The sequence below is a fragment of the Microcaecilia unicolor genome, chromosome 4 (assembly GCF_901765095.1).
Source record: "Microcaecilia unicolor chromosome 4, aMicUni1.1, whole genome shotgun sequence".
Classification (NCBI taxonomy): domain Eukaryota; kingdom Metazoa; phylum Chordata; class Amphibia; order Gymnophiona; family Siphonopidae; genus Microcaecilia; species Microcaecilia unicolor.
This window is the reverse complement of record NC_044034.1, coordinates 139,685,771-139,699,556: the sequence shown is the minus strand read 5'-3', so window position 1 is coordinate 139,699,556 and position 13,786 is coordinate 139,685,771. Positions and strand designations below refer to the sequence as shown.

The window sequence follows — 13,786 nt, the reverse complement described above, 5'->3', positions numbered from 1 at the left end:
AGATAAGACCCCCAACTCAGCCAAATTTTAGCACATTTGTATCAGGGATCTAGAAACACATGTAAACAAAATTAAAAACAATAATAAAAACAATTAAAAATAATAATGAAATTATACAGAAACAAATTAATAGCAAACATACAAAAGGGATGAATGTATATATTTATCATCTGATTCTCAGTAAAAGTAATTGACAATTATACAGCATTGACTTGTTTTTCTTAAGAAAAAATAAAAAAACATTTAAAAACATTCAAATAGCTCTCAAAATTGAATAAAATGCAAAACGTTAGACAAAGCTTTACTGTCTTATATAACTTTCAAAATACAAAATCAAGCATATGACTCTCACACAGAATCCAATTCAAAAATAGGATCTAATAGGAAATCTAAATAGTAAAACTGCTCATACATTAAAAAAATAAAAAAAAGAGGGCTGAAGAAAAACCAATGAAACAGTCGCTTCAAAATAACCAAGGGATATAATCTGGTTCAGTACATTAAGGGCCTTGTTTACTAAGCTGTTCTATAGGTGCACTAGCGTTTTTAGCATGCACTAAACATTAGATCATGCTAACGCTAGAGATACCTATAGGAATATATAGCTGTCTCTAGGGTTTAGTGCACGCTAAAAGCACTAGTGCACCTTAGTAAACAGGGCCCTAAATGAAGTAACTCAGTGTGTTAAATCCTATTTTAAAGGGACTTAAGCGCAGTGTTAAATGAAGTCACTTAATACATTAAATCATACTCTAACAATCTTTAAAAGATGGTGAAACCCAGTATTTAGAAAGTCATCTGCTTCAAATTAGAGAGCTGAACGGGAGTAGCTGGATTCCCACGATTACCGTTGGAATCCCCTCCAGGACCGCAGGGATTCCATGGGGATGGACCAAGGTCCACGGGGATCCCGCAGGGATGGACCTGGGTCCTGCGGGGTTCCTGCAGAACTAAAATGGAGCTGTGCTTTTCCTCCATCCATACCTCACATCACCCCGGTGGTCTAGTGGCTTGCTTAGGGGGCAGGAAAGGTCCACTTGCTTTACTACTACTACTACCTAACCTTTCTAAAGCGCTACTAGGGTTACGCAGCGCTGTACAGTTTAACAAAGAAGGACAGTCCCTGCTCAAAGGAGCTTTCCTGACGCTGATCATCTCGCTGCCGCCGCCACTTGTTTAAAATGTCCGCCAAGAGTTCAAACATTTTAAACAAGTGGTGGCGGCAAGACGATCAGAGGCAGCAGGCAGGAAAGCATGGGGACCCTTCTGCGACTAGACTACCAGGATGATGTATGTGTGGGGAGGACATCCAGGACTGGAGGAGAGGTGGATGAATGGGGTGGGTGGGTGGAAGAGAGGAAGGGAGTTGAAGACAGGGTAGTCTCTGTTACCCCTTCCTTGCACAGTCGTCATTGCCGTACACTCAAAGCAAACAAACCTATGAGCTGCTGCATCCACGTTCTTTGTTGTTGGTAGCATTTTTGTTTAATCTTACTTATATTTTCAAACACTCCAACTTGTGTGGCATACGGATGTACTCTACCTTTTCATAGGTAGAGAAGTAATTTGTTTATAAATTGTAATCAGTGTGTCATTTGGAGGAGCTGTGTAAAGGGGGAACACCCTAACACTGTTACATTCATGTAGAGATTTTTTTTCTCTAGGTAATGGACCACTAAAACAGATATGTTATGAGAATCAGGTGCTCAACATTCAGACTTTTTAATCTATTTTTTTTACTTATTTATAACATTTAAATCCCACATTAAACATGAATTAGGTTGAAACCTGGGAGCATTTAAAATCTTTTTTATTTTCTGTGCCTGCATTAAAAGAAAAAGATAGCATGTGAGAATTTGCTCCTTTTGTTTTATGGATTGCAGTGGTGTATTGTAAAAATGCACTTGCCTTTTTTTTATTACTGTTCACAGAGAGGTATTGAATAATGAGGGAAGGGATTCCTTCATGCTGAAGTTTTGTCCAGTTTCAGTCTAAATATGCCAACATTGTCCAGTTCAGCACAGTATTAGCCGCCAAGTTTATACAAAGTTAATTATGTTTGGTGGAAACTAAATCTGTTGCCTCAGGCTGCTTGCTATGTGAATATTTGATCACTGTTTTATTATTGCTACCAAGTATTACATATTAAGGGCATTTGCTTTAAACTTTGCTTTAATTCGTTTATCCAGTCCTTGCATGCACATGGTTTTGCTTTTTAAACCCAAAGGTGGATCCTAAGGGCGGTTGAACAAATTAAGTTTAAACTGTGTTATTTCTGACTTGTTTTGGACTGCTTTGGGTCCTGCTATAATCTGTACATCTGCTGTTTTAGCAGACGAAAATGATTTATGTTACTTTTACTATAATTTTTACTTCATGTAGAATCTTGCTTTCTTTGGGGGGGAGAGGGGAGGGTCAAGGTGACTGTGGTACGGTAAAGGTAGGGAGTTGGGATGGGTGAGGACGGGTTAGATTTCTGTCCCCGTGCAACTCTCTACTTCAGATGCTCCCAACTTTTTTTAGTAGTATAAACAGCTGAAAAACTCAAATCTCCACATATGCGCTCTGCTTAAAATAGGACCTGCAGTAATGTCACAGATTAGTAACATAAAAAATAATTGATAGACTTTTACATAGAAACATGATGGCAGATAAGGAACAGATAAGGGCCAAATGGCCCACCTAGTCCGCCCTTAAGTACATAAGTCTTGCCATACTGGGAAAGACCAAAGCCCAGCATCCTGTTTCCAACAGTGGCCAATCCAGGTCACAAATACCTGGCAAGATCCCAAAAAAGTACAAAACATTTTATACTGCTCAGTAACCACTAACCCCTCCTTTTCCTAAGGGATCCCACGTTCCTGTCCTACGCTTCCTTAAATTCCGACAATCTTCATCTTCATGACTTCCACTGGGAGGCCATTCCATGCATCCACCCCCCTTTCAGTAAAAGAGTATTTTCTTAGATTCCTCCTAAGCCTATTTCTTCTTAACTTCATCCAATGCCCTCTCTTTCCAGAGTTTTCCTTCATTTGAAAATGGCTCACCTCCTGAACATTAATGCCACTGAGGTATTTAAACGTCTGTATCGTATCTCCTCTCTCCCAGCATATACATGTTAACGTTCATGAGCTTATCGTTAATATGTTTTATAACCAGGACCGCTTACCAATTTGGTAGCCACAGTCTCCAGAATTTCACGCAGTACTCTAAATGGGGCCTCACCAGAGCTTTATACAAGCTTTCATACACAGAAGCACTTCACCCCCTATATTGTATTGTGCCCTTGGATTCTAGTAACCCAAGTGCATGACCCTGCATTTCTTAGCATTAAATCTTAGTTGCCAATTATCAGACCATTCTTCAAGCTTCACTAGATCCTCCTTCATGCCATCCACACCCTCCAGAGTGTCCACCCTATTACAGAGTTTGGTATCATCTGCAAAGAGACAAACCTTACCAGACAGCCTTTCTGCAATATCACTCACAAAGATGTTAAAAAGAGCTGGCCCGAGGACCAACCCGTGCGGTACACCACTGATAAGCATCCCTTTCTTCAGAGCAAGCTCCATTTATCACTACACTCTGTCTCCTCCAGTTTAACCAGTTTTTAACCCAGTCAGTCACTTTAGGTCCCATACCAAGGGCATTCAGTTTATTAAGCAGTCGCCTGTGGGGAACAGTGTCAAAGGCTTTGCTAAAATCCAAATATTCCACATCTAGTGCCCCTCCCACATCCAGTTGTTTGGTCACCCCGTCAAAGAAACTGATCAGATTCATCTGTCACAACTGCCTCTAGTGAAGCCATGCTGCCTTGGGTCCTGCAGACCATTCAGTTCGAGAAACCTCACAATCCTCCGCTTTAGAAGCATTTCCAATAGTTTACTCACCACCAAGGTCAGACTGACAGGTCTGTAATTCCCAACCTCCTCCTTACTTCCGTTCTTGTGCAGGGGAACCACATCCGCCCTATATTAATATATAGTAAAATTGTATTTCTTACTGTTTTTTTTTTTTTTTTTTTTAAGGAACACTAATCTATGGTAAGCGCATTTCATTTCTTGCCACTTAAAAAAATATATTGAATATAATGTAATCTTACATGGCAACAACTTAGAGACCTTAATGCCATCTGTGTGCTACATAGACTATGAAAAGCACATAATACTTATTTTTAAAAGGGGAGCATTAGCACATTTTATAGCTTACCAAAGACTTTAGTGCCCCAGGGACAAATGCAAAATATCCTATGTGGTATGAAAAATGTAGCTATATATAGAACTCTGTTCTCACAAATATCAAACCCACATCAGATTTTATGTTAAATCAAAGCAATAACATACGTTACAAACCTCTGTGTATTGGTTCAGAAACAGGAGTTGCCTTCTGGAGGTCTGGGGGAGTTAGACCCTCGAGTAAATCTTGACTTCCCCGGATAGAACTCTGGGCAAGAAAAAAAACTGGCTACTAAATAAGTATTAGATTCAATAAATGTTTATTCAGAGAAGCCAATATAAAAGCTAATAAGCAATTAGTCATATATTAAAGAAATAAAGATCCCATCAGAGTATAATATGTAGCAAATAAACAGAGTTTTCCCTGGGAGATGTCAATATGTCCACTTACTAGTGTAGATACGCTGAGGCCCTCCATCCTTAGTTCTATATCCTCTTATATACATTTTCTTTCCCTCTTCTTAATTACCCTTCCTATTTAATGAATATGCATCTTTCCAGAGCATTCTATTCCTTTTATGGCAAGCATCCTGTTCCAGCATTTTCTGTCATTTTCCAGCTTATGACAGTTTAAAATCTGTCATATAAAGCATAAGTTTTCATTTGATATGAGTTGACCTATGTCCTCGGTATGCACAGTCATCCTACCAGCCCCCTCAACCCTTTGGTTTAACCTACAGTTGTACCTACACCCCTTACTTCTCCCTCTGATTATCTGGATACAGCAGGTATCCTTAATCATAGGAGTCTCTGGCTCTTAGTTTGCTGACCAGCAACTTATCACAAATTAGCATAGGTCAGACCACAGCCCAAGAAAGGTATTTACCAGAAAAAGCACGTTTATGCATCTCTTAAGTCTGCTCCCAGCTCAAGAAAAACAAAAATTGCTTATAGTAAAATAATAAACCAGAAATATAGAGGGTTTGCATCTTTCTATGGCCTCTGTAATATACAGTTTGCATTCTAAACAGCTTCCCATTCAAAAGTGAAACAAAGAAATGTCATGTATGCACTCTGCCTAAATTTAATGGGGCATGCTGGTGTTATGTAGCTTGGAGAAGTGTGTGTGTCAGTTGGGGAAGATGATGGAAGCAAAAGGCCAGGGTTGCAGTGCTTCAAGGGATGCTGACATCATCCAAGCATTCTCTTCAAGCTCCATAAGATTGAGGGCAGAGCTAAGGGAGGGCCACTGTTAGAAACAGGATGCTGGGCTTGATGGACCTTTGGTCTGTCCCAGTGTGGCAATACTTACGTACTTAGGACACCCATTTATGATCTGTCCATGAAAATATCAAATAAGCCAAATGAGAGAGAGGGGTCCTGAGGAGTCACACATTACCAAATCCAGAGTGTGCCCTGAAGTATGTGTAGAACAGCAAATCTACTGCTTCAATCTCAAGTCCGATATAAATGCTGTAAAGTAAGACTTTCATTCGAAATTCTTAGTTCACGTCTGAAGTGGAACTTGAAAATCAGGAATGACTCACCTCTTTATGACCTGGATTTTGGTGGTTATCAAAGGGCGAGATGGGGTTAGTCATCATCCCCCAGATTCTATAGAAGTTGCTGAAATTTGGGTGCAGATCCCAGATTGTATCAAATTGCTCATAATGAATATTAAAATCACCTAAAATCATATTAGGGTATTGCATAACCAATTGTGCAAAGGTTGGTAGATATCTTCACAAATCCTACAGACAACCCAGGTGGGCAATAAAAAGAGCTAAGTAAAATGGTACTGATAGATGTAATTTTCCTATAAGTATTTCTTTATAAGGTAATGCAACAGATATTTCAGTCATAGAGAATTTCTCGTCATACAAAAAAGCTACCCCTCCACCTTTCTTTGCAGTATGTGACAAGGAAAGAAATGAGAAACCCGAAGGAATGGAATCTGTTAAATAAGATTCCTCCCCATGCCTAAGCTAAGTTTGTTAAACCCAATATCTGAAACTGATGCATGTGGGAAAGAGGAACCTGAACTATAGCTATGTAATGCAAGGTTCCATATTAGGAGTCACTGACCAGGAAAGGGATCTAGGTGTCATTGTTGATGATATGTTGAAACCCTCTGCTCAGTGTGCCTAACCCTTACCGTTCAGTGAATCCAGACTGCCCCAATTTGACTGCCCCTATCGGACCAACCGTTCACTTGTCTATTAGATTGTAAGCTCTTTGAGCAGGGACTGTCTCTCTTTGTTAAATTGTACAGCACTGCGTAACCCTAGTAGCGCTCTAGAATTGTTAAGTAGTAGTGTGCAGCGGCGGCTAAGAAAGCAAATAGAATGTTAGGTATTATTAGGAAAGGAATGGAAAACAAAAATGAGGATGTTATAATGCCTTTGTATCAATCCATGGTACAACTGCACCTCAGATATTGTGTGTAATTCTCATCACTGCATCTCAAAAAAACATATAGCAAAATTAGAAAAGGTACAGAGAAGGGTGATGAAAACAATAAAGGGGATGGGATAACTTCCCTATGAGGAAAGGCTAAAGCGGCTAGGGCTCTTCAGCTTGGAGAAAAGATGGCTGAGTGGGAAATGTGATAGAGATCTATAAAATAATGAGTGGAGTGGAACGGGTAGAAGTGAATTGCTTGTTTACTCTTTCCAAAAATACTAGGACTAGGGGGCACACATTGAAGCTGCAAAGTAGTAAATTTAAAACTAATCAAAGAAAATATTTCTTCACTCAATGTGTAATTAAACTTTGGAATCCGTTGGCAGAGAATGTAGTAAAAGCAGTTAGCAGGGCTTAAAAAAGGTTTGGATAGCTTCCTAAAAGAAAAGTCCATAAGCCATTCACTGCCTCTTTGGCATGCAAATCTCTATCTCATGCATATTTATTGTGAGTATTCTGAAAACCTGACTGGCTAGGTATGTCCCGAGAACTGGGTTGAGAGAACCCTTGTCATAAAGTTTATGGGGACAGACGTTAAAAAATCTCATATGTATACTTTTGATGAAAGGTGGAAGAGGGGAGATATGATAGAGGCTTAAATACCTGCATGGCGCTTAAATGCACAGAAGGGGGACCTCTCAATTGAAGGAAGGTCTGGAACGAGGTAGCATGAGATGGTGAAAGAGGATAGACCCAGTAAGGACATATTTCTTTATGTAAAGAGGTGGATGGGTGAAATGGCCTCTCAGTGGAGGTGGTGGAAATGAGGACTTCATCTGAATTGAAGAAACATGGATCAAGCACACAGGATCTCCAAGGGAGAGGAAGAGATAAGTAGAGATCAGTGGTTGATATGGATGGGCAGATTGGATAGGCCATATGGTCTTTATCTGCTGAAATGATAAATACAAAACTTAGTGTATGCCTTGGTAGAACTGGTATCCTACCTTTTGATCAGCTGCTATAGAAGAGGTTTGCAAAGATGTGCGCTCCAATACTGTTTTGATAAAGACTCCCAGTGCAACAATATTTGATCAGTCTGTCTTGGACAGCCTTTTTTGAGACTTAGAATTCATTCAGCTCCATCTTCCTAAGGTCCCCTTTTTAAGTTTCACATAGCTTTTGTCAAGTCTAAAAATGGCCTGGCTACCAACCAAAAATAACTTCCTGATTACAGTTTGATTGCATTTTCTGTCCCCCTTCCCCCTTTTTAATATTTATTTATTTATTTAATACATTTATACCCCATATTTTCCCGCTAGTTGCAGGCTCAATGTGGCTTACACAAAACTGTAAGGAAGGCTACAGTACAGAAAAGTACAATTAAACAGTGTAAAAGTAAGATAGTAAACATATAGGCATCATTTAAACAACAATATGTAAAAGATAATATAAGATAATTAGTGTCCATGAATCTTGTTGAAACCAGGAGTTAATCAGATTATGTTGAACCTGGAGAATAAGCCTCCTTGAACAGGACGGACTTCAATAATTTTCTAAAATTTAGGTAGTTTTTGAGTTGATTTTACTGATTTGGGTAAAGCATTCCACAGTTGTGTGCCTATGAAGGAGAAGTTGGAGGCATAGGTAGATTTGTACTTAAGGCCACTACAAACTAGGTAGTATAAATTTAAATAGGATCGGGAGAGACTGGATCTATTTCTGGGTGGTAAGTCAACCAGTTCAAGCATGTATTCGGGAACTTCCCCATAAATGATCCTGTGAATCAAGGTGTAGACCTTGAAGGCAACTCGTTCTCTAATGGGAAGCCAATGCAGTTTTTCACGAAGGGGCTTGGCAGATTCAAATTTAGATTTTCTGAAGATCAGTCTTACCGCAGTGTTCTGGGCAGTCTGAAGTTTCTTGAGTAGATGTTCTTTGCAGCCTGCATAGATCCCGTTACAGTAGTCCAACTGGCTTAATACCATTGATTGTATCAAATTGCGGAAAACATCGCGGGGAAAGTAAGGTTTTATTCGTTTGAGTCTCCGCATTGAATAAAACATTTTCTTTGTGGTGTGATTTATTTGGGTTTGAAGGCATCTCATAGCTAGGGATCCCATTTTGAAGGTCTGCATATTTTCTTTGTCCTTGAAAGCAAAGTTGTGTACCTGTAACGAGTTCTCAGAGAACAGCAGGATGTCATTCCTTACAAAACCCTCGACTCCCCAAGGAGCTGATGTCACTAGCTTACAGCTTTATACCAAACTGAGGAGAATGCCATACTACCACTATGGTGCAAGATGTCCCCTACATGCTCAGTAGAGCATGTCAGAAAGCTCTCAAAGCTTTAGAGTCATAGCTTCTTTACCTTGGGCTCTGTCCAGAGAGATGTGAGCACTGATATGCTGCTGTCCTCAAAAAATCATCTGTTACAGGTAAGCAACTTTGCTATCTCTGCTTGTGAACCTGCATTGTTGTATTTCAGCGTTCATGATTTGGATGATGCAAGCTGAAAAGCAGTTTTAAATTTCTGGATAAAAGATCATTCTTGAACAACTGGAATACTCATGCACTGAAATATATTAATAGAAATCAAGCCTTTACGAAATAGTGTATCTATATCATTATTTCCTGGTAAACCATTTGACAAATAGCCCCTACTGGGCTTTTCACCATGCCTTCTCTGTAGCTTTTGTTTATGTGCTCGGATGGGGCTTGTCACATGAGAGAAGTTCAATGACGCTAGATTACATGGGAGATGGTTTAGCTTCTTTTCATCTCTGAGTTTACATTTCCTTTTATGACTTGGTGTTGAACGTTTATACCGTAAAGACTAATGTGTAGTTTTCCTTTCTAAGGTCCTTTCCCTTCGGAAAAGAAACAAAGATCTGAGGCCTGAGGAAATATTACAACTGTGCATGAAAAATCGAAAATGGGTGGAGGAGCTCTTTGAAAAGTTTGGCGAACTTTTGAATCACGTGCAGCAGAAGTGTTTGTAAACCTGCCTGTGTCTGGAACAGAAAGCAAACAATGCTTGGAAGCGTTCTATGTTCATATAGCACATTTCCACTTCACTAAAAAGTTTGCCTTCTCACGATGAGGAAACTGCGGTGCTCTCACAACCTCTTGTGAAGACTGGGCTAAAAACAACACATTTGTATCCGTAGGAATGATTTGTATTTTCTATTGAAAAACATTTAGTTTTATTTTCAAAAACCCTTTTCTGACAAGCGATTAAGCATGCACTAAGCATAAATAAAGCATTCTAAGTGTCCTCCTTAGAATAGTAAATGAATTAACTGAACCTTTGTGTCTCGGGGTAAGCATTGGGAGGGCAGCAAAGAGGAAGCGTCTCGGCATTTATACTTGTCTAGCCTCAGAATTTAGTTTCTTGTACTTTTGTAGGTGGAGCTGGCAGGACCTCACTGGAGATGAAAATCCTTCCTGGGATAGTGGTGCTCTGCTTTATGGACTCCTTTTATTATCATCATGTTCAGGACACTGGACGTGGAGTTGGTGCAATCCTATGACTGCTTTTTGTGTCAAAGTATATTGTAAGCAATGACCTAAACTATTTTCCCTGTTTTAAAGAAAGCTATTTTACTTTGTACTGTGTTTTTCCTTTGAAATTTTTCAATTGTACATTTTATCTCTAATTGTATTTTTCACAGAGAAAATAATGTGGTTAGAATTTTCATGTATCTTTGTAATACACTTCATTGTTTTCAATAACTCCTTAATTTCATATCATACACTATATATATATACTGGGAAGTAGCTTTGCGTCAGTATTACCCAGATCATCATATTTAGACTAGTTTTGCTTTTTCAGTGTAGTTGTGTTATACACTGCAGTTATTTTCAGATACGTGAACATTTCCTATTTGATTAGCCAAGTGATTTAAATAAGTTGCTGCAGTCTGCATTCTGAAATTAAAATTATGCTGTGTTAAACACAACTCACATAATCATTTCCATTACCTGGCTATGCAGACACTAGAAAATCAGCTAGACACTTGGATTAACCAGGACTCAGTGTATATACTTTTAAATGGTGACCTACCTTACAGAAATGTAGGTATTGTTGACAGTTTATTTGGAAGCATTTTAAAAATCCACTCTTTGGTCTGCGCCTTCTGCACCTTTTACACGTTTCCATTTCTCATCAAGTAGCAGTGTCTGTAGTCTTGAGACTACGACTGTAGCAGCACCACTAGGGCATTTCTTTTCTTCTCAAATACCATGCCTTACTCTTTTGGAGATAATACAGATATTTACTACTGTCATTCAGAACAGTGTGTCCTTTTGTTTTGCTTTTAATGTTATGCTTTATCTGTTAACTTAAAAAATGTTTTAATTCTGTCTTTATTCTTTCACTTAATGTAGTGCTGTAACTACAACTAATGAAAAGGGGAAATCGTTTGTGAATGAAATGTGGTTTATTCTGTATCTGCTTTCCAGATCTTGGTGATCTCTTGTGCACAAAAAAAAATTAAACTGTAGTGACCAAGAGAGGAGAATTTTCTGAAATCTAATAAATGAGTATTGAAATGAGTGTTTAGAGCACATAGAAAACTTTGAGTTCTCATCAGGTAACTACTGAAAAACTTCCCAGCTCATGTGTGCATTTAACGAACGAGCCATCTTTTGAATGAATGTACCAGGTTCTTGTGACCTGGATTGGCCACTGTTGGAAACAGGATACTGGATTTGATGGATCTTTGGTCTGTCCCAGTATGGCTGTTATGATCTTATTGGATATTGACAGGGGAAAAACAAAAACACATTCTAGAGTTCTACTTCTGTATTCCTTCTCCATAAGTTATTCAGCAGCATAGCATTGCTGTTCATCCAGTGAAATCTGATGCTGTTGAACACAGGTGGCTCATGTTTTCTAATTTCAGATACGTGGCTGGTACTACTTTAACAAAACTGAATCCTAAATGACTGAACTTGTGCAGGATGATAGTAAATGTGTTCTGCTTCTAAAGGTAACAGGTCTAAAATATGAAAGAGTAAGAGAGAGGTGTGTGTGTATGTATGTGTGGTCTTTCCATTACAGAATCTTTAGTTAAGGATGTGAAGAGTTCTGCTGTTTCCCCCAAGATTGTTTAATTTTAAAAATCATTATCAAATTATAAATCCAAAGTATGTAAAAAATGATTGAAGCTACAGAATGTTACTAAATATGCATAAAACAGTTTTGAAAGATTGACATTGGGGATAATGGCCAACAGCTGGATCTTTGCTCATTGTTTTCAGACTGGCTGAATGTATGCAGCTTTGAATTCAAACTCATTTTTGTGCCATATTTACTGTTCTTAAATACATTAAAACATTTTAATTAAAAAAAAAGTGTGTGTTCATTGGTTTTATTATAGCTGGAGGGAATATCTTACATAGTCTGTACAAAGACTTGTGAAATACATTAATATCATTGGAAAGCTTCCTTTAAACTTCAGTACAACAGATCAAAAGAAAAGTTTATTCTGCCCTTCCACTAAAAATTTATAGAACAAAACGCTTGTGGTTAAAATAAAAATAAGAGTCAGGCATGGATGCTGTTCAAAAATACCATCCTAGAAGCCCAGGTCAGTTATAGTCCATGTATTAAAAAAGGAGGAAGGAAGGCCAAACGCCTACCGGCGTGGTTAAAAAGTGAGGTGAAGGCCAGAGATTGTTCCTTTATAAGGCGGTGCGGTAGGTGTGAAGAGCATTTTGCAAACTTGTTGTGTAAGAGATACTCCTACTACTACTACTTGCATTGGCGTAATGCGTTACACGTATTGTGCAGTTGGGAGGCTTGATCTTGTCTAACTGCAAAGCGGAAGGCCAGTTTTTGGTCGGTTTGGGAGCCCTTTGTACAAAGTCTTTCTCATAGGGCACGTAGCCTCCTTCTAAATACATTACCTATGTAATCTTTGTGGGCAGTCCCTGTGAATGGCTCTTTGATACCTGATATGTTATGTTGGAAGGGAAGGGGGGGGGGTTATGGAAGAGTGTTTATGGTTTCATTGGTGGATTTGTTGGAAGTCTATTGAGTAGGGGGGGGGGGAATGGGTTTAAACTGGTTGATGACAGGTGTTGCGAATTTCTTTTTGCTAGGTTTGTTGTAATGACACCATGGTTTGTGTTGTCATCAATAAAAATCTATTGACTTAAAACCGGAGGGAGGGGGGGAAGAAAAATGTTTAAACATTTTTTTGATGATGCGACTATTATCTTGCTCATACACAGATGATTTTGTTAGAAATGTATTGAATATTGCAATTGTTGGCAGTTCATTTTGATGAATCATCAATAAAAATTGTTGAAATAAAAAGTGAGGTGAAGGAAGCTATTAGAGCTAAAAGAAAATCCTTCAGAAAATGGAAGAAGGATCTGTCTGAAAATAATAAGACACAATATAAGGCATGGCAAGTCAAATGCAAAGCGCTGATAAGGAAGGCGAAGAGAGAGTTTGAAAAAAAATTGCATTGGAGGGAATAACACATAAGGGCTCTTTTAATAAGGTACATAGGCGCCTACGTGTGTCCAATGCACACCAAATTGGAACTACCACCTGGCTACCGCGTGCCCTGGGCTGTAATTCCATTTTTTATGCGCGCCCAAAACACATGGTAGAAAATATTTTCTACCGCATGGTGCTTACCTGGCAGTAATCGGCAGTTTATACGTGCTGGCCACTTGCCCGGTTAGCATGTGAGACCTTACCGCTAAGTCAGTGGGTGGCGGTAAGGTGTCAGGCCGAAAATGATGTGTGCAGGTTTTAATTTTGCCGCACATCTATTTTGGGCCAAACCTCCCCCCCCCCCCCCTTTTTTTTTTTTCAAGGCATGCTGAAAAATTGACCTGTGTGTGTCCAAAACACGCACCTACACCAGCGCAGGTCACTTTTTGGCACGCCTTAGTAAAGGGGCCACTTATTAACTTTTTTTTACATATATTAGAAGCGAGAAGCCAGCAAAATAATTAGTTGGACCTCTAGATGACCAAGGTGTAAAAGAGGGAAGACAAAGCCATAGTGGAGAGATTAAATTAATTCTTTGCTTTGGGAGAGCTACTCGTGCCAGAAATGGTATTCAAAGCTGACGAGTCAGAGAAACTGAATAAAATCTCTGTAAACCTGGAAGATGTAATGGTGGAATTTGACAAATTGAAGAGTAGCAAATCGCCTGAACCAGATATAGTAGAATTAGAAAAGG

General features: G+C 39.0%; 1 protein-coding gene across 9 annotated transcripts in view; it reads left to right on the top strand.

Moving 5' to 3' along the window:
- LOC115468724 (glutamine and serine-rich protein 1-like) overlaps nt 1–11,576 on the top strand; it is a 240,834-nt gene extending 229,258 nt beyond the window's left edge. For all 9 annotated transcript variants that reach the window (XM_030200651.1, XM_030200646.1, XM_030200649.1 and 6 more), the window contains one exon: nt 9,440–11,576. In XM_030200651.1, the coding sequence (XP_030056511.1) occupies nt 9,440–9,580 (141 nt within the window). In that variant the 3' untranslated portion in view covers nt 9,581–11,576. The remainder of the gene's footprint in view (nt 1–9,439) is intronic.
- The last annotated feature ends 2,210 nt before the right edge of the window (nt 11,577–13,786 follow it).